The sequence below is a fragment of the Protomyctophum parallelum genome (genome assembly GCF_964188405.1).
Source record: "Protomyctophum parallelum genome assembly, chromosome: 12".
NCBI classification, from domain to species: domain Eukaryota; kingdom Metazoa; phylum Chordata; class Actinopteri; order Myctophiformes; family Myctophidae; genus Protomyctophum; species Protomyctophum parallelum.
In genome coordinates this window covers 17580042-17601506 of record NC_139712.1, presented here as the reverse complement: position 1 = coordinate 17601506, position 21465 = coordinate 17580042, and the positions used below count along the sequence as shown (strand labels likewise).

At 41.9% G+C, this 21465-nt stretch overlaps 1 protein-coding gene across 5 annotated transcripts; it reads left to right on the top strand.

The window, feature by feature from the left end:
- Positions 1-1286: 1286 nt before the first annotated feature.
- On the top strand, positions 1287-21110 carry LOC310868076 (copine-3-like). 5 transcript variants are annotated; one of them, XM_083778330.1, is made up of 17 exons: positions 1287-1362; positions 2507-2640; positions 3465-3644; positions 9663-9737; positions 9843-9914; positions 10261-10341; positions 12037-12126; positions 13244-13342; positions 13538-13624; positions 14004-14063; positions 14561-14694; positions 15323-15377; positions 15570-15621; positions 16655-16788; positions 17622-17858; positions 18836-18953; positions 20963-21099. In XM_083778330.1, exons 2-16 carry the CDS (start codon positions 2509-2511, stop codon positions 18950-18952), a joined length of 1605 nt encoding a protein of 534 aa, XP_083634456.1. In that variant the 5' UTR covers positions 1287-1362; positions 2507-2508; the 3' UTR covers position 18953; positions 20963-21099. The 5 variants fall into 5 exon arrangements, with proteins under 5 accessions (XP_083634456.1, XP_083634452.1, XP_083634453.1 ...); XM_083778326.1 differs by lacking the exon at positions 18836-18953 and having other exon boundaries at positions 20963-21110; XM_083778327.1 differs by lacking the exon at positions 18836-18953 and having other exon boundaries at positions 1309-1362; positions 2453-2640; positions 20963-21110.
- The last annotated feature ends 355 nt before the right edge of the window (positions 21111-21465 follow it).

Genomic DNA, 21465 nt, shown 5'->3' with positions numbered 1-21465 from the left:
GACATACAAATAGACATTTCTATGTAGCTAAATTCATCATATGGGAAGCAAAAAAGGGAAAATATACAATATACAGTGAGGGAAAATGGGGTGGGGGGGATTCAGATTTTACAGAGGCCAGTTTCGAATTGCAGCCATCTGTAGGTGCCCTTTGAGAGCGGTTTTGAAGGAGTCAAGGGATTCACATGTCTTAATGACTGTTGGTAGGGCGTTCCACATTTTGGTGGCATAGGAGCGAAAAGAATTTAGTCCCTTGTTTGTGCCGAATCTGGGTTGTACATGGTTTGTTGCACTCCCTCTGGTGTTGTGGGTGTGGACTTCGTTTACATTAAGGAAGTATTTAGACAGGTACATGGGTATCTTGGTGGTGTATCGAATCTTGTGGACCAGACCCATTGCAAGATGCTGTACTCTGTCGACGACCCTAAGCCATCCCAGCCTGTCAAAGTGGGCAGGGGTGAGGTGGGTTCGGGGGGTGAGGCCAAGTAGGAGCCTGACCAGTTTGTTTTGGGAGGTCTGGAGCCTTGTTTTAAGGGCCTTTGAGGTGCTGTGGTACCAAGAGGTGGATGCATAGTCAAAGAAACCTTGTACGAGGGCTCCTGTTAAGGTCTTCAAGGTGTTTTTGCTGACCAGTGAGGAGATCCTGTAAAGGAATCTTGTTCTTTGATTGACTTTTTTGATTACGTTGGTGGCCATCTTATCACCGGAAAGATTGGCCTCCAGGATGGAACCTAGGTAGGTAATTTGATCTTTTCGTGTGATAATATTGTCACCCACTCTAACCAAGAAGCCATCTGCCTTGCTGAGATTACTATTTGATCCGAAGAGGATGGATTCAGTTTTTCCCAGGTGTAAGGATAGTTTGTTATCAGCGAGCCAGGTGCAGATTCTACCGAGTTCAGAGCTGAGGGTCTTTTCAACCTGCAGTTTGTTCCTGTCCGAGACCAGCAGTGCTGAGTCATCTGCGAACAGGAACAAGTTGCAGTCACAAGCTGAAGTCATGTCATTAACATATATTAGGAACAGTAAAGGCCCTAGTATGCTTCCATATTAATACATGTATAATATAAGAATTTAAGCTGAGCAGATTATAAATATATGTAAACTGAGGTTTGCAGTATACCAAAATACAAGAAAACATATGTAGGCAGACGTTTAAGTAAAGTAGATGTTTTTAATTAGTATAATGATACATTATAATGTAGTGTAGTAGGTGCAGAGTTGACGGGGAGTCCGTGTGGAATAAACGAGCGCACCCATAATGTCAATTAGCTCCGCCCCACACACTCGATTATCTCGGCTGCCTGGAAGTCTTCATTTATACGTATGTTACGATTGAAGTAACAAAGACTTCTCCGACGGGTGAGTTCTTTGTTTGGGTGTTATTTAAGCGTAATTTGTATTAGTAGTAGTACAGTACACTGTAGTTACTTGTTGTGTAATAGTACGATTGGACCGTGTAGCTATCAACGGTTCACAAACCCCGGTCCGGGTTCGGTTCTACCAACCACACCCACTTTGTTACTTGGGAGGGGAGTGTAGATCCCATATCCCAGAGGGGCGCCGTGAGTCACTGGTTGTCAGGCAACAGCCCCATGGCAACCAAACTTCTGTAGAAAGTTATGTCATTCAAGAAAATGTTGTAAACTGTAACTCAATTCCCGGCCCGGGACCTTGTTTGAACTTGCAATATTGTTCTCAGAATCTGAATTAAATTGTTTTGTTTTGTTTTATTTCAATATACATAGCCATAGCCTATATTATATATTATATAAAACGGCTTATTTTCAAAACATCATTTATGCTTATGCATTTTGAACTTGTGAAACAAGACAGTACTTCTGCTTCACAATGAGTACTTTTACTTTTGTACGTATTTTTGATGCAAATACTTTTGTACTTTTATTAAATACATTTTCAATTCTGGACTTTTTGTATTGTAAGTATACAATAGTATTTCTATATAGAGTGAAATGTGTGAGTACTTTTTCCACTACTGTCTGATATCAGGCAGTCTAACGACACTCGAGGCTGTATAGCCAATCACCGCGCTGCGGTCCTTCCGGCCTATAGGATGTTGAGTACACCCTGTTATTATAACTGTACTATAGTTGATTTACCTCATTGTTTCCATGACAGAATCAGGGAAATAAGCTCCTTAAATGAAACACGTTGGATGGCTCTGCCTCCCCGTAAATAAACAGAACAGAGCCGTGTTTGTGTACGAGAAACAGCGGTGTCCATCTTCTTGGTATTAACGTAACGTAAAACTGTAAATATTGTTATGGTCGTAGGCTAGCCTAGGACATCAAACAGTCCTGTGGTTTTGGATGTGTGATGCATGCGACAGACAGTCACACCCTTCAGCGTGCTGTTTACTCCCTAGTACGACTGTGTGCTTGCTTATGGGTTCAATAAACGGGCCTTTCCTGTCTCATATATCTATTTTAAGATTTCCCTGGCTGTGTTTGTTGTGTGTCCGTCCGTGTGTCTGTGGTGTTGACAGACATGGCTGCCCAGTGTGTGACCAAGGTGTTGCTGACTGTCAGCTGTGACAATCTGCTGGATAAAGACATTGGCTCAAAGTCTGACCCCCTGTGTGTGTTGCTCACCAGCAGCTCACAGTCACAGTGGTTTGAGGTGAGGGGAATGGATATTTAATATTCAGTGCAATGTTTAAATTAGTTTGTTTTGTTGTGTTCTGTATTTAGATGGGACTGTGGAGAGAGGGAGACAGATGCAGCAATGATACATACATTATCCATCCTGAGTACCTTAAGACTCAATTCTATTTGGAATGAGCTAATCCTACACACTTGAAAGCTATTCTGGATGGAATATATCATTGACTGTAGTGTCTATATGGAATATCAACACTGATCCTATAAGCGCTTCAACAACTATTTGAATAGAACTGGTGGGCTGTAATTAAATCACTCATTTTCTCTTAACCGTTTGTCCCTGCTGTCTGTGATCACGAGATTGCTAAACATTAACCTAAAATCGGAAGTGAGGTGCACTGCTTTACTTTGTCAGTGCATATAAACAACGGAACAATATCTTGCTGTAGGAAGTGTAGAATCGTGTGTGTGTGTGTGTGTGTGTGTGTGTGTGTGTGTGTGTGTAATGTATGGGGCCAATTAGTCTGACATGTCTGTGTCACTCTATGGTTAATTGAGTTATAATAATGTGTACATCCTAATAAGTGCACTAATAATACATGCACAAGGCCGATTCTATATTCGACGACACATAGATCACATCCTCTCTGGGATACTTGGTACATAACATACAATATAAAACATCAAATATAGATACATTCAGTATAAATAACGATAAGACAGTCACTACCTGGACTTGTTGACTAATACATGTGCTCATGTTGCATGAATGTGTGTCCCCATTTGTGTGTTTTGAAACCATACAGTAACAGTAGCATGACAAGTTCTGTCCTTTCCCAACAGCTGGGCCGGACGGAGAAAGTGCAGAACTGCCTCAGTCCAAAGTTTGCCAAGAAGTTTGTGGTCGACTACTACTTTGAGATCGTCCAAAAGTTGAGGTTTGGCCTCTACGACATCGACAACAAGACCGTAGACCTGAGTGACGATGACTTCCTGGGCGAGCTGGAGTGCACCATGGGCCAGGTGAACTCTTCTCCTGACATAAGAGCATAGACATATAAAGGTAGACTCCCTTTCCGGCTCTGGAGCGTATGTGCTCAAGGGAGGGCAAAACTTTCCCGAGAGTCCTTGCGAAGCCCAGCGGAAGCATGAGCGTCCGTCACAAAGTGCATGTTCGGGTCCATCCATTGGTTATCCACTGGCTAAGAGATGCACTATCATCTCTGATTGGTTATCCACTGGTTAACACTAGCAAGGCTGAAAAAAAATCACTCCTACTCAGTCTGACTATATCGGCCCATTCGACCGCTCTCCCCCTTTATCCCCCCCACCCCCGCACCACTCGTTCACACCTCTGGAGCTGGAGACGTCATTGTTGCCTACACGCACTCACTTTTATTTTTTATTTTCTTCCCTCTCTTATGAATACATTATTATACACCCAATGAAAATGTACACTTCACGGATTATATATTTGGAATTAGGACAATCGGTAGAAAATTGGCCGAGAATAGCACAATAGCACATTAATTGTTGCCTAAATGTATACGCACTTTTCTGAAAATGGTTAATCTGCAAGCTGCCCCATTTCCTTTTCAACTTGATATGTTTCGTAGAGAGGGCATACACAAGCCAGAATTCCGTGGTTTACATGAGCAAAAAATAAGCGAGTTATGTAAAGAGGGGTGGAGGGAAAAAGGCGATTATTTGGCACAATCAATCAAATATATATTAATTACATCGCGTAGCCTATAATGTTTCCCCCTCTATATAATAGAGGGGGACAATATATAACTCTAATGTCGTATTTCGTCATGTATGTGAACTATATGCTGCTTGTAATACTGTTGGTCAAAGTAACTAGTAGTTGGACAGGCTAAATATAATAGTAGGCTATAAGCCCGTTTTCAGCTAAATGCTTTTTGTTCTCTTTTCTCCAGGCTCATATACCCGCATCGAGATGAGCTAGCTCTGCGACAGCCGTGCTGTTTTCAATTAAATTACTTGCAGTATAATATTAATAAATACTACATCCTATATATATTGTTTGTCTGTCTAATCATTCAAATGTTTTTCTGCATGCATATTGCATAGTTTATGTAAGCCTGAATTAAAGTCTGATTACGGAGGCTTTTTCCCCGTCTCACAAACAACGAAGCCTATAAATATTGTCTGAGAAGTTGAGAATTGGTGTCATGCACATATATATGCACCACACATTCCTGCTGTTGTCACCACGCGGTAAATAATGAATACTTTGTGTTAATTCAACCATGTTTATTTTTTCTTATTGTTCACAATATCAGAAAGCATGAAAGAAAGCAAATATAAAGCGGAATAAAATCAGGGAAAACACAAATCCTACGCATTAGTTTCTGTTGCTATACTTAGAGACACTTGACACATGTCATTGTAAATGTTCCCGTACATGTACCACATTGGCCATGTATTGCGTAAATCCACATCTTGCCTTGGATGGGAAGAGTTGCTCATCGACCGTGATGTTTCCTCCAGGCACATAGCAAGATATGCAGTTATCTGTGAACTGATTCCAAATGTCCGTTATTGCAGCAAACTTGTCTGTTTCTTTGCGTGCTTCTCTGGTGTCCTTGTCGTCAAATCGCAGGTATCGCATTATGGATTTGAAACGGTCACGAGACATTGTTTCTCTCACCGTCTCATTCCCCCATGCCCCTTTCGCCCACAGTTGATTCAATGGATAACCAGATGTCGACATCGCACGAATGAAAAACACGCTGATGAATGCTTTCAGTTCAGTAACAGACAGATCCCATTCTTGATTCTGTCCATCACTGCGGGCAAACTTCACTGTGCAGTCTTTGACGTTTTCCAACATGTCGGGGTCAAACATACACAAAAAACTGCTCAACTCGTCGTGGATTCTGACTTTGGCAAAAGCAGTAGGACCTGGCCTGGCATTTCCCCTCACTGTATATGTATCTTTATTCTTTTCCCTTTTTGCTTCCTATATGAATTCCTGTTCTACTGGCTGGTAGCCTATGTCTTGTATAGGGCCTTGTATATCTTTTTATTTTAAGCATGCCGCCGCATTCTGTCAGAGCAGAGACATATTTATTTAAAATAATCCTGTCTCGCACGGCCTATATAGAGCCAATGAACGGAGCACATTCCCTCAGCATGTATTATTATTAACGAAAAACATAAATACTAGCCTACTATTTTATTGGTCTAGTTCAGTTGATTTAAACAAAAGTAATACATTCAGTATAGGCCTGGTTTTGATATAATGATGCGCTATAACAGAACAGGAATTCATCATATAGGAAGCAAAAAGGGAAAAGATACATATACAGTGAGGGGAAATGGGGTGGGGGGGGGCCTACATTTAGGCCTACATGGGACAAGCTATATATATATATATATATATTTCCCTATTTGTCTATTGGTATGTCTCTAAATGTTTTGATGAATTGAACAATGTGGACCCTGTTGTAAACAAGTGTAATGCTTCATTGGGTTAATATAGTATGTTTTTGAACGAATATTTGGGCCTAAGCAGTTTTTTGTGTGTGTGTGTGACCAGTGTTGCTCGTCGACTCGGGAAATGGGGTGGGGGGATTCAGGTTTTACAGAGGCCACTTCGAATTGCAGCCATCCGTATAGGTGCCACACATCAGGGGTTGGGGGGGTTGGGCAGGCGCACACTGACACAAAGGGCACCTACGGATGGCTGCAATTCCGAGTCGACTAACACTGGTCACACACACACACAAAAAACTGCTTAGGCCCAAATATTCGTTCAAAAACATACTATATTAACCCAATGAAGCATTACACTTGTTTACAACAGGGTCCACATTGTTCAATTCATCAAAACATTTAGAGACATACCAATAGACAAATAGGGAAATATATATATATATATAGCTTGTCCCATGTAGGCCTAAATGTTTTTATGATCGAATGTGACCAAATAGTGCCCATTGAGAGTGCAGGTTTTCTTTCTTTATTTTATTTTTCGTTTATAGATTCGTTTTAGGCTTACGCTATAAGTTATATACTATGCATAGTCAATACTAATAGACTGCATTTAATGTTAAGTTATGTTCTGTAAAATATAGGCAAATATTGAGAAGTTGAGAATTATGCATCCTGCATGCTGTTGGAATTAAGTTCTGGATTGCTGCCGACCTGGACAGCAAATACTTCCTGAATGGATTTCCATACCTTGGAAAGGGCCAGTACCGCAGCAGGTGATTTATTTTCCTTTTCTAATAATCAATAATCATTTAAAATGTCTTTACATCAAAGCCTATTATGTATATATTTTTGCGTTGTAATAACCATTACACCTTCTCCCTGTCATTTGTATATATAGTGATGGCGTGCCGCTGTGCCGTGCGAGACAGGATTATTTTAAATAAATATGTCTCTGCTCTGACAGAATGCGGCGGCATGCTTAAAATAAACAGATATACAAGGCCCTATACAAGACATAGGCTACCAGCCAGTAGAACAGGAATTCATCATATAGGAAGCAAAAAGGGAAAAGAATAAAGATACATATACAGTGAGGGGAAATGCCAGGCCAGGTCCTACTGCTTTTGCCAAAGTCAGAATCCACGACGAGTTGAGCAGTTTTTTGTGTATGTTTGACCCCGACATGTTGGAAAACGTCAAAGACTGCACAGTGAAGTTTGCCCGCAGTGATGGACAGAATCAAGAATGGGATCTGTCTGTTACTGAACTGAAAGCATTCATCAGCGTGTTTTTCATTCGTGCGATGTCGACATCTGGTTATCCATTGAATCAACTGTGGGCGAAAGGGGCATGGGGGAATGAGACGGTGAGAGAAACAATGTCTCGTGACCGTTTCAAATCCATAATGCGATACCTGCGATTTGACGACAAGGACACCAGAGAAGCACGCAAAGAAACAGACAAGTTTGCTGCAATAACGGACATTTGGAATCAGTTCACAGATAACTGCATATCTTGCTATGTGCCTGGAGGAAACATCACGGTCGATGAGCAACTCTTCCCATCCAAGGCAAGATGTGGATTTACGCAATACATGGCCAATGTGGTACATGTACGGGAACATTTACAATGACATGTGTCAAGTGTCTCTAAGTATAGCAACAGAAACTAATGCGTAGGATTTGTGTTTTCCCTGATTTTATTCCGCTTTATATTTGCTTTCTTTCATGCTTTCTGATATTGTGAACAATAAGAAAAAATAAACATGGTTGAATTAACACAAAGTATTCATTATTTACCGCGTGGTGACAACAGCAGGAATGTGTGGTGCATATATATGTGCATGACACCAATTCTCAACTTCTCAGACAATATTTATAGGCTTCGTTGTTTGTGAGACGGGGAAAAAGCCTCCGTAATCAGACTTTAATTCAGGCTTACATAAACTATGCAATATGCATGCAGAAAAACATTTGAATGATTAGACAGACAAACAATATATATAGGATGTAGTATTTATTAATATTATACTGCAAGTAATTTAATTGAAAACAGCACGGCTGTCGCAGAGCTAGCTCATCTCGATGCGGGTATATGAGCCTGGAGAAAAGAGAACAAAAAGCATTTAGCTGAAAACGGGCTTATAGCCTACTATTATATTTAGCCTGTCCAACTACTAGTTACTTTGACCAACAGTATTACAAGCAGCATATAGTTCACATACATGACGAAATACGACATTAGAGTTATATATTGTCCCCCTCTATTATATAGAGGGGGAAACATTATAGGCTACGCGATGTAATTAATATATATTTGATTGATTGTGCCAAATAATCGCCTTTTTCCCTCCACCCCTCTTTACATAACTCGCTTATTTTTTGCTCATGTAAACCACGGAATTCTGGCTTGTGTATGCCCTCTCTACGAAACATATCAAGTTGAAAAGGAAATGGGGCAGCTTGCAGATTAACCATTTTCAGAAAAGTGCGTATACATTTAGGCAACAATTAATGTGCTATTGTGCTATTCTCGGCCAATTTTCTACCGATTGTCCTAATTCCAAATATATAATCCGTGAAGTGTACATTTTCATTGGGTGTATAATAATGTATTCATAAGAGAGGGAAGAAAATAAAAAATAAAAGTGAGTGCGTGTAGGCAACAATGACGTCTCCAGCTCCAGAGGTGTGAACGAGTGGTGCGGGGGTGGAGGGATAAAGGGGGAGAGCGGTCGAATGGGCCGATATAGTCAGACTGAGTAAGAGATATATGCCTAAAATCATATTTACAAAACGTTTCAAATGGGGAAAAAAACAGAGATGATTTCAATCGAATATTTAGACAAAGTCATGCAAGGGGAACTTTCTCTGGACTCCATGGGCTGAGAAAATAAACATTGAAATCTCAAATTCGGTCAGAACGGCTGCTCAGACTTCCTAGTGTTAAGAGGTGCACTATCATCTCTGATTGGTTATCCACTGGCTAAGAGATGCACTATCATCTCTGATTGGTTATCCACTGGCTAAGAGATGCACTATCATCTCTGATTGGTTATCCACTGGTTAAGAGGTGCACTATCATCTCTGATTGGTTATCCACTGGTTAAGAGGTGCACTATCATCTCTGATTGGTAATCCACTAGTCTAGGAAAATTGGCCTCAGATCCTGTGCAGCAGGGGCGTGGCCCAGTGCGTTGCGTTTCAAATGAAATGCGAATCAAAAGACAGGGGCGGGTTCCACATGGAGTGGGCGCTACATCTAAATAAGACGGAAGGGAAACAATTGCTCCTTGAGCGGTGGTGGCCTACTACAATTCAATTTGGAATTTGATTCCCTTCGGACTATTTTCATGGTATGCACAGTGCTTCAGACCGGAAAGGGAAGTGTCCGCTCAGATTCTGAGCGCAACGTACTTCCCTCACAGGGATACGGTCCTTTTTTCCCAGAAGTCTTTCTCGCCCGCCTAGTGGCGAAAAATAAAACTTCTGGGAACTCAGATTAGTTATCCACTGGCTAAGAGGTGCACTATAAACTCAAATTGGTTATCCACTGATTTTGTCTTCTTGCTTGTTGCAGGTGGTGTCCAGTAAAAAATATACCCGGCCGCTGGTCCTGAAGAACAACAGACCTGCTGGAAAGGGGACGATCACAGTGAGTATCTATGCGGGCAAGAGTGTGTGTGCGTGTGCATGTGCACGTGCGCGTGCATGCCTTATTGTTGGTGTTTTAACACTATGTATTTTTGTCACTCTGTAGATCAGTGCTGAAGAAATAAATGACAGCAGGGTGGTGAATTTTGAGGTGGAAGCCAGGAAGCTTGACAACAAGGTAAAAGTCATTGATTGACTTTATAGAACATTTAGCAAAAAATGCACATAAACGTCAGTTTAAGGATTAAACACAAGAAAGAAAGCACTATGGCTTGTTTCCATTGGGGACCTGTGTATTCAATTCATAGAAAATTTAACAATACAAATACAATACTATGCAAAAACATAATATATATAGTAATCAAAAAGAAAAATATGTACAGTAAACAGCTCAAGGGAGGGGCATTTATGGTCATAGGCTACATATCGTTGACTATAGCCTTTGTTTTCTGAGTTACGAATGGTCATTTCATTAACACCAGAAGAAATAACTGCTATGTTCATCCTTATAATTATCATTGCAGGATTTCTTTGGCAAGTCTGACCCATACCTGGAGTTCTACAAGCAGACAGAAACCACATGGCAGCTGGCCCATAGAACAGAGGTAAAACACCTTGACCCACTAGTGGCTGGCTGTAGCTATGCAGACCTCTGCATCATACTGTATGTGGCGTGCATGCTATGTAGTTGTAATGAACATAGGGGATTATGGGAAATATTAATAATTTATGCAAATTGTGAAACATGGCGTTGAGAGCTGCCCAGAAGATGCCACTTCTGTTGGCGGGGACGGGTGTCAACCCTGGATGTCGTTGGGGCTATGGCGGAGACGTCCTGTTGAATGTGTCGATCCTCCATGTTGCTACTGCTGTTGTCGTAGTGGAAAGAGAGCAAATAGGTAAAATCAGCCCTCACAGTCTTTGAGGTTAGTGTTAGTGTTAGGGTTCAGAAACAAGAAGGCAGTTACCAGACTGCTACTGTGTTTCTGTCAGAAATACATTCATCACAATGTATTTCTATCAGAAATGCATGAATCAGATGGTAGTTCTGTTAGAAAGGCAGTTACCGGACTGCTATTTCTGTCAGAACGACACCCGTGGCTTCGGTAACAGGTATGCTCGCCCCTTTTCCATCTCGCCCCACTACTCTACCTAGCTGTAAATAACAAATATAATTCATGTTTGTGATTATTTAAAAGGTGTTTATCATATTAATTTATCATTGTTAAGTTCACTCTGTATATCCACGGGCATAATAGGATGATGATGCCATTACAAAACATGGGCTACATGGAAGAAATGTGATTAATAAAACGAAATTAACTGCTAGAAGGTCCTAAATTAACTTAATTAAGCAGTCACCGTCTCTGTGACATGTTGTTCTTTCTAAATTTTACAGAGTATAGAGATCGACTACTATGCAATCAAATAAATCTGTATACAAGAGAATTTCAGAGAGGGAGGGAAATACTAAATTAACTTCTACATTTAAAAAAAGAGGCTGATTTCACCCTGATAACGGAAATAGAGAGATGGCTGGGTGGCCAGCCGTTATATGAGGAGGATGTTGCAGGAGGAGGATGTCAGCTAACTGCTGTGGGCGGCACCGCCTTTACATTTCCTAATCCTAAACAATATGAAATACTAACTCCTTGCTAACTGTCTGTACATTCTGGACATTTAATATCTTGTTTTCAGTATTACACTTTAAAACAGACCTGTCTTATTCCCTTATCAGCGGACGTCACGTTAGCATTATTATTTCGATTTCAATACAATAGACAGAGAGAGATTGTAAAGTGAGTGCAGACTGCAGAGAGAGGGAAAACATGCAACACACACAGGGAGTACCCAGAGAGAGAACCCAAACAAACTGGATTTGATCAGTTAGCCAGATGACAGAATTACACTGTCTGTTAGATTTTTATCTTGTAACTACTCTATAACGTTATCAAAATAAAAGCTGTCGTCATAATACGATTTTTGCATTATTTTGATAGATTGGCTGATTCTGGCTGAATATGGTGTGTGTGTGTGTGTGTGTGTGTGTGTGTGTGTCTTGTTCTGTCATAATGTTAAAGTAATTATTAAATGGCAACTTTATTATATTGTCTCACTGAGGCCCCTCAGCTGATGAATCTAGCAAAACCTGTGAATCAGAATTGGGACTGATTGACTAAATGGGAATGAGTTGTGTGGTAGCACTAGCACACGCCACACAGTCAATTTGACCATTTATTATTAATGGTCCAAAAAGACAAAGGTTTCCAGTTCGTCTTTTTTTTCTTCTTTTCTTTTAGGTGGTACAGAACAACCTGAATCCAACATGGAAACCTTTCAAAATCCAACTGCAGTCTCTCTGTGGAGGAGACATGGACAAACCAATAAAGGTACAACATGCACCCAGCCTCTTTAGCTGTTTTGTATTGTATTTGTAATTATTAATTTGTTATACTTAATAACTCCAGGGCTGGTATATTGGTTTGCATGGCAATAAGTTAGCTTCATATTATTCTCTGTTCAAGAGAGAAAATCTGTCTGTCTGGCATAGTGGCTAATGGCTATAAAATAATACACTTTTAGTGTTTTTAATGCTAGTTTGAAATCAGCCCTTTTCTTTTTCAATCTCCGATGCAAACATGTTAGGAAGAGAGCGGGTTCCTCTCTTTGCGGAACAAGTGAGTGGCCCAACGGTTTCACTGTGTTTGTCTTTGTCCAACACACTCCATCACTTGTCGGGTGAAGGGAAGTCGATGGGAAGTAGAAGACGTTTGCAGGTCTCATGCAAGGTTCTCTCTCCTCGCGCTGAATGCAGCATTCTGTTGTTGGATGGTTTTCCATTTGCATGCGTTTGAGTTTTGGGGTCCAGGTTGGTGGTATTCCATCATGCGCCATGGAGGTTAGATCCCATGATCTCTCCCATTCACTTGAATTATGTTTTTATTAGTTTCCACAGGGGGTTACATTTATCCAGAAAATAAGCTGTGTGGTTAACATAAGAGAGTTTCACATTTTATTCTACATACATTACCATTATTGTTGATATCTCAGCTGTGAATTCAGAAGCTGTTTGTGCTTTTGTTTACAATTAATTAATTGTTTACAATTAATTGCGTGTGTGCAATGTGTGTGTTGTAGTAGTAGTAGTGAGACAAACTGAATATCATGACCTTTGTTTGCGACAGAGCTTATTTTCTTGACCACTTAAACCCTATAGAGTATATACTTAGTTGACCGAATGTCTCCAAACAGTCTTTACTTGGTCATCTCCTTTTTTCCCCTCCACGCCAAATCTCTTCTACAAGATCACAAGTGAACTTGCAGATCTGCTATTTTCATAGAACTTTTACTTATCAGTGAAACCACCTTGTTGACCACCACCATGACACATAACTGAATACCACGCAGAGTAAACAGAGTGGGGTTTTGTTGTTGTTGTTGTTGTTAACTTGTTTGCATGTTTGACTATTCAGTCCCACACTGCTAAGTGTCTCTGTCTGTACCCAGGTCGAGTGTTACGACTACGACAACGACGGCTCACATGACCTCATCGGCACCTTTGAGACCACGCTGACACAACTGCAGAAAGCTGATAGAGCCTCTCCGGTCAGTGTGTGTGTGTGTGTGTGTGTGTGTGTGTGTGTGTGTGTGTGTGTGTTGGGCGATGCCCATGTGTATGTTTCTGTTTTGTCTTCTCTTGTCAATAAACATTACTGCTTTTGTCTATATTGGAGCTTTTGCACATTGCTCAGAATTTCGCAATGTGCAAGTTCTTTAACTAACATACACTTCCTCCCTCAGGCGGAGTTTGAATGCGTCAACAGTAAAAAGAAACAGAAGAAGAAGAGCTATAAAAACTCTGGCGTTGTCAGTGTGAAGCTATGCCAGGTACAGTAAACTGTATTTACAATGATTGTATGTTTTCAGGCATTTGCTGTATGTAACTGTGACAGGGAAATAAAATAACAAACCTTATGTAATAGAGGTGTTGTGTAAAAGTGTGACATCTAGTGGCTGAATGGTGTTTAGTTTAAATGTAACGAATATTCAACATCATTTTATCATGTTGTCTCTAAACTACCTTTAGTGTTTTGGATGCAACAGTACAGTGGCTTTATGATACAATACATAATATCTAGTGTATTCAAACCCAGCTTTCACATATACAGGTATACTGCTCAGCCAAAGAATCGGAATCGGCCCTACCATGGGACATATTGTTTCAGGCAGAGCTACTTACTAACTAGCTTCATGTTTCACCTTTCAGGTGGTGAAGGAGTACACCTTCCTGGATTACATCATGGGAGGTTGTCAGCTCAACTTCACGGTGAGTTCTGGGCTCTGTGGTTGATTTCCTCCATCCACCTTCCACTAATCCATAACTTAAAATATGTGACTAAATTTGACTGAGAGACTGCCATTGTATTTTTTTGAATTTTTGTCATTATGAAAGCAGGGAATCATAGCTTCAAATTGACATATTGGTTCAGTTTGACCCACCAGTTTTGGAGATATGGCTTATAGAGTAATGTCTTGCAGAAAACAGCGAGTTAATAAAACAGTCTTGAAAGGTTCACTTCTGTTACATTACAGCTAGCTACATGTTTAAGCATTTATTTTATATTTACATGTCGATTTCAGCTCTGACACTTATTTCAGACATGCTCTAGTGTGTGAAGAGTCTGCCTGTGCTATTAACTCATTTTGGATAAAACAAAAAAAAAAGTTCTTCTCCTCTGGTGAAAAGCTGGAGTTTGCGCGATGGCAGGCTCTCAGTCATATCTGGTCACATATGTCCGCACCCCCTTCTCATTTCTTGACTAGGTGGCTATTGACTTCACGGGCTCCAACGGGGACCCCAGGACCCCCCAGTCTCTCCACTACATCAGCCCTCAGGGTGTCAACGAGTACCTTTCTGCCATCTGGTCCGTGGGCACCGTTATCCAGGACTATGACAGGTGATTGGAGGGGTAACGCTGTCCGTTCACAATGGAGATGTTGAGATCACGGCTGCTGTCCATTAGCTTGGCTCAGGTTGATGGATCATTTATGTAGCACAGAAGTGAATTAACCCATTCTGGGCGGGAACCCTTTTTGCTGTGTTTTAACTTAAGCATTATGTTATACTTTAGCTATTGAAAAATAGCAGATCTACAAGCTCATAGCACGCCACCGAGTGGCGTGCTACGAGCTTGTAGGTCTGCTATTTTTGAAAAATCGTGAAAATGTGCCTCAAGTCATTGAATATATAATGTTACAGAGTGAACGTTTATAACTAAAATCTTTGCTTCTGGGGAGGTCCCTGGAACAACATATTTTCAGATGAGGGTCGGCGGCCAGCCGGCCAATTACATATAATTTTTGGGGTCCTTGACATGAAATATTGAGAACTACTGATACAGAAACAAGGTTTTTCAGACACATTTTGTATATTTCGACGTCAGGCTTAAATGGGTTAATAAAAACACTGGTGTAGAACACTATGCTACGGTTCGACTATATATACCGGTAGTAGTACACATATATGGCAATTTACGTAGTTTGTATTAAATGCGGTTCCTTGCTGGTCTGTGTTGTCCCGTCTAGTGACAAGATGTTCCCAGCCTTCGGCTTCGGAGCCCAGATTCCTCCTTCATGGCAGGTAAATATAATATGAATTCACACGTGAATGCGTTGATCTAATCTAAACACTATAGCAAACTGCTATTTTAGTTTGGTTATTAGATTACCACTTTCTTTCAAACTAGGAGCCCAAGTCTCGTTTCATAGGATTTGCATTGAACAGCCAAAAAAAGTCTGATTGTTTTGTTTCTTTACATAATGCTTCTCACAGGTTTCTCATGAGTTCCCCCTCAATTTCAACCCAGCGAACCCATTCTGTGCAGGTATGTTTACAATTTAGGCATATCGGGCTTGGGCTTGAGCAATTTTCGAGGTTCCGTTTAATAATCAATCATCTACACTCTTAACAGAAAAATGATGTCTGGAGGTTTTCAATTCTAGTCCTTGGGGACCCCCCAGTACTGCTTGTTATCTGCCCTACCAGGTCATAACAGCTACTGCAGTCTTTTTATTTATTTGCTTTTGAACATAGCAAAATTAGTAATGAGCGAGATATTCATGTCGCAAAAGGTAACTTAGCAGCCTCCGCTCACCCTGCATACAGTCTTTAATAGCTTGTTTCAAGTCTTTACCCGTGTGTCATGCAGACAAAGGTTCTATTCATCTCTATGGCACGGGTGTATGCGTGAGACATGACTGCGACAGCTTCACACAACCTGACTAGACAACAGCTCTTTAATGCAGCAGTTAGCATGCGGCTAATCAAAGCCTTCCATATGTAAAGCTTTACCTTGCCTGCCAAGCTTCACTGTCTGGCACTGTATGATGTGGACGTAGATTAGCATGGAATGCAGTGACCTCGAATGCTACACCCGTTTTGTATTATTGCTGTTATACCACATTTTCATAAAGATAAAAACCATTGAGTAGATTAAATGACATACTGATCCCGGTGTTACTATATCGGTGCGATTCGGGACGGAGGTTATTGGCACTCATTAGAATGCCTCTCAGAATGCAGGGTCAGAAGAACGAACCGGTATAATATAGTCTCTGTTGGTGCTTTTGTGTGAAGCTGTAATATGATGAAGTTGCGCATTCATTTACAGAAAAACACAAAGTTAAAATATGTAGATAAGACGCTTCTGCCCAACAGCGACGATATGGTTTATGGTTTGACACCCGGTTTAATCAGGACTGTGTGTGTGTGTGTGTGTGTGTGTGTGTGTGTGTGTGTGTGTGTGTGTGTGTGTGTGTGTGTGTGTGTGTGTGTGTGTGTGTGTGTGTGTGTGTGTGTGTGTGTGTGTGTGTGTGTGTGTGTGTGTGTGTGTGTGTGTGTGTGTGTGTGTGGTGTAGGTGTAGAAGGGGTGGTCGAGGCCTACAGGGTGTGTCTGCCCCAGGTGAAGCTCTACGGTCCGACCAACTTCTCTCCAATCATCAACCATGTGGCCACCTTCGCCAGACAGGCCCTTCAGCAGACCACCGCATCAGTGAGTGTTATGAATGATATTCACCATTGTTTTATGAAAACGAATGATAACACAGAAAAGTATCCACTCGTGTAGCATTTAACCCATTCTGAACGGGAACCCCTTTTGCTGTTAGCATAATATTATGCTTTAGCTATTGAAAAATATCAGATCTACAAGCTCGTAGCGCGCCACCGAGTGGCGCGCTACGAGCTTGTAGGTCTGCTATTTTTGAAAAATCGAAACGACTGACATAGAAACATAGCTTTTTCAGAAAACTGTCAGGATGTAGAAGACATTCTTAGAATCTGATCTCGGGTAAAAATGGGTTAAACACTATTTAAAAAACAAGGCCCGGGCCACCGTCGGCATGGTGGTCCGGGCTTTAGGTCAGGGGACCCTAGGCTTTCGAATGCACATTTTTTTTAAACAAGCACTATAAAAAGTCGGCTTACAATGTTGAATGCTTGGTGATCGCAGGCCTTTGCTGCCTTATAGAGGGGATGGGTAAATTACAAAACTTAATGGAATGGAACGTAATGGAATGGACTGGATAGTGGCTGAATGTTTTGTTGTCTAGTGCCCCTATACAGTAAGAAAGTACATTAATTTCATTGTATGTGTTCCAGCCATGATAATCTGTCCTACTGTTCGATATGCTCTCGTGTTTCTACATCAATGTTCCTGTATAATGCGTAATTTATGTATAATCCGTCCCACAATGTTGTTGAATGCTAAAATCTCAGGTGTACAAAAAACTCACAATGCCTCGCATGAGCTTGTAAATCGTACATTCTTGGCATGACCGAACAATGAAGTACAAATATACATATATAACCCTTCTCTCTTGGCAGCAATACTTTGTCCTGCTCATCATAACCGACGGAGTGATCACAGACATGGACCAAACGCGCAGCGCCATCGTCAACGCGGCGCGCCTGCCCATGTCCGTCATCATCGTCGGGGTGGGCGGGGCCGACTTCAGCGCCATGGAGTTCTTGGACGGAGACGACGGTCGGCTGCGATCCCAAACGGGCGAATCCGCCATGCGAGACATCGTTCAGTTTGTTCCCTTCAGACAGTTCCAGAACGTAAGTCATCGTTCAGTTTGTTCCCTTCAGACAGTTCCAGAACGTAAGTCATCGTTCAGTTTGTTCCCTTCAGACAGTTCCAGAACGTAAGTCACCGTTCAGTTTGTTCCCTTCAGACAGTTCCAGAACGTAAGACACCGTTCAGTTTGTTCCCTTCAGACAGTTCCAGAACGTAAGCAACAGTTGGAACAATAGTCATTTTGGTTCGTGTGATGAATGGCTTTAGTGTGTGTTTGTAAAGCTGTACTGGTGCTTGTTCAAATTTAGACAGATTTAAACAGAATTGGAAGCTGATATGTCACTGTGTCGCTTGCCAAAAACGTGCAACAAGTTATTATTTGTGTGTGTGTGTGTGTGTGTGTGTGTGTGTGTGTGTGTGTGTGTGTGTGTGTGTGTGTGTGTGTGTGTGTGTGTGTGTGTGTGTGTGTGTGTGTGTGTGTGATGGAGAGATCAGAGAAAAAGTGTGAAAGTGTGTTTGCACATTGTAAGTGTATTAGTGCAGGTGTTGGTGTTAACAGGAGATGCGTGTTCAGGTGTGTGTGTGTGTGTGTGTGCGCGCACAGTCTAAACACAGCCGAAAGCCGTACAACAAAAATGTTGTGTCAAACCATGTGACTTCCATTGGAAATGCATTGGGAGCTTGCATCAGTAAACAAGTCATACATCTAGCATGCATCAATGTTGTATGCTAGATCGAAAGGTGTGAGTCAGGCCTATCTCTGTAGTCGTGTGATCAAGATCGACTTGTCCGATTATGTTTAATCCTGATTGGCTTGTAATACCTCTTCTCAATATGCTTGCTCCCTGCTACAGTAATTGCACGTGCTTTCTAACTTGGATTATGATTGGTTTACCTTGGATTTGAACTATTGTATTTTTACAAATATGTCCTTGTGCAACACCATTTTGCAAGCCCAAATGATCCGCAACCACCTACAGTAGTTTATCTCTACTGCTGTGTATTCATGTCATTGCAGGCTCCCAGCCAGGCTCTAGCCCAAAGCGTACTGGCCGAATTACCTCAACAAGTGGCCTCCTTCTTCAGTTTATTCAAACTGAAGCCGCCTCAGCCCCATGATCCCAAAGCTTCATAGGGTTAGCCCAAATGTTTGATCTCCGCCAGGAGATTCATGTCTTTCATCCATGTCTTGTCTGTCTGTGTGTCGTCTGCCCACAGCTAATCTCAAATACAACTAAGCCACTCGGCGTAATATGTTTTAGGCCTCAATTCTCAGATATGTTTCAAAGCAGTCAACGACAGCTATGTCATTTTATAATTGTATAATTGCTGTACAATTGACCCTCCCGTCTGTGGGATAAGCGTCCTACTACTAGCCAATTACAATTCCTCCTGTCCCTCCACCTTATGGGACATGGCAGAAGTAGACAATTGGTCACATTGAAATATGCTGGTGAAAGCCCACATTTGATTAACACCAAATTTGACAACATTGTTTTTATTAGCGAAGCACTTTCATTGAACAAGTGGTGCGGTAGCGTCTATATGACCAACACTGGCCATATATACAGTATATAAATAGAGCGTCGCAGTCCCACCCCCTACCAGGGCCCAGTCCCACCCCCTACCAGGGCCCAGTCCCACCCCCTACCAGGGCCCAGTCCCACCCCCTACCAGGGCCCAGTCCCGCCCCCTAACAGGGCCCAGTCCCACCCCCTACCAGGGCCCAGTCCCACCCCCTACCAGGGCCCAGTCCCACCCCCTAACAGGGCCCAGGAAATGATTCCCCGTTCATTTTCCTCATAGACATTTCAAAAAGTATTTATTTAAAGACCTTTTAAGCGTCGTACAAAGCCAACTCGAGTTGTGAGAAATCATGACAACAAACGGGCCGAAAGAAGAAGAAAACGGCAGGTTACAACACTTTTTTTCTTTTTTTTCTTCTTTGTAATTATTTGTTTGGTCCAAAATATTGTGTTTATTGTCATGATTTGTCACAACTCGAGTTGGCTTTATATGGCGCTTAAAAGGTCTTTAAATAAATACGTTTTGAAATGCCTATGGGAAAAATGCATTGGGAATTATTTCCTGGGCCTGGCGTCGTCATGAAAGGGGCGGGACTGAGACTGACTGTCCACACAAATTCACCTCAGAAAAAGAGTCTTATATTAGCATGTGACTCCTGGCGGGGATTGTATTTTTGCTTTTAAACCCTCTGCATTACCCATTTCTACCCATGACTTTATCTAAAGCAGTGGTGTCAGACTATCGGTCTCATTTTAGTTCAAGGGCCAACAATTCTGAAACTAACGTTTCAGCCATGAGGTTTTGTCCCGTCATGTTCATGAGCGACATGCGTACACTGACTCACACACAAGACTGCATAGAGGAGAACTGAACTCGACTAAGTAGACTGAGATTGACTGACTGGTGTCATGCAAAATGATCAACAAGCTGCCTGCTACAGGCAGCGGTAGTGAGAGAGTGGAATGAGATCAGCTGTGGTACAGATAAATAATACATGATCGTAAATATGTTGATGGGATGATTAGGAGAATAAAAGGGAGAAACCCTTTATTATTCTCCTAATCATCTCGCAGGTCTGATTTGTATCCCTTTAGCATCCGGCCTACGGGCCGCTAGCTTTCCACCCTGGTCTAGATTTGCGTCAATGCTTTCATTAATTATGCACGGCATGCTGTTGGTCATGTTTGTACCATTCATTTGTGACATGAAGCTCCACCGTTCTTTGCATGCTTGTAGACCTGCCTTCATCTGCTTGTTCACTCACCCTTTTAGTTACCCATAGCCACTTAAACCGATATCCTTTGTTGTACATCATAGTGAAAATAGCCGATATACAAGCTCACAGCGCATTGCGCACATGTGTATATCGGCTATTGTAGATCGGCAGAATATTCTGCTATTTTGGCAGAATATTTTCTTTTAATTTAAAGATATTTTTCCGCTACACTAGCCGCCTGGGCCTTGGCCCAATGTTAGCCTATTATGACATCCCCAGAATAAAGTCATTTGAACTGGGGGCCACTATTATTTCTCTTCAGTGTTTCATGTCTCTCATCTTGGTCTTAAGTGTGGCACACCCTGCCTGCTACTTAACCTGGTGTCTGTTCTGCACCCCCAGGGCCCTAAAGAAGCGCTGGCTCAGAACGTGTTGGCCGAGGTTCCCAGACAGGTGGTGGACTTCTTCACCGCCATGAAGTTGACTCCACCCAACAACAACAACACCAGCCCGACCCCAATCCCTGCTGCCACCAACTAGCATGCCATAGTATAGTGGGACCCACACTATGACAAGGAACCAACGCTCCAGACACCCAACACAACCAAACTCTTAGCACAAGGAATCCTCCAAAGTTCTCAAACGCTTCCGCGGCACATAGCGCTTTCTGCACTGCACTGACATCTGTACCCAATCAAAGAACTGACATCTCTACCCACTCAAAGAACCACTCCTTCCATCCACCCTGACCAACTGGACATCTGTACCCACTCAAAGAACTACTCCTTCCAGCCACCTTGACCAACTGGTACCTCCATCTAAACCCACTCAAAGAACTGACTGTACCCATTACCCACTCAAAGAACTGACATCTGTACCCACTCAACGAACCACTCCTTCCATCC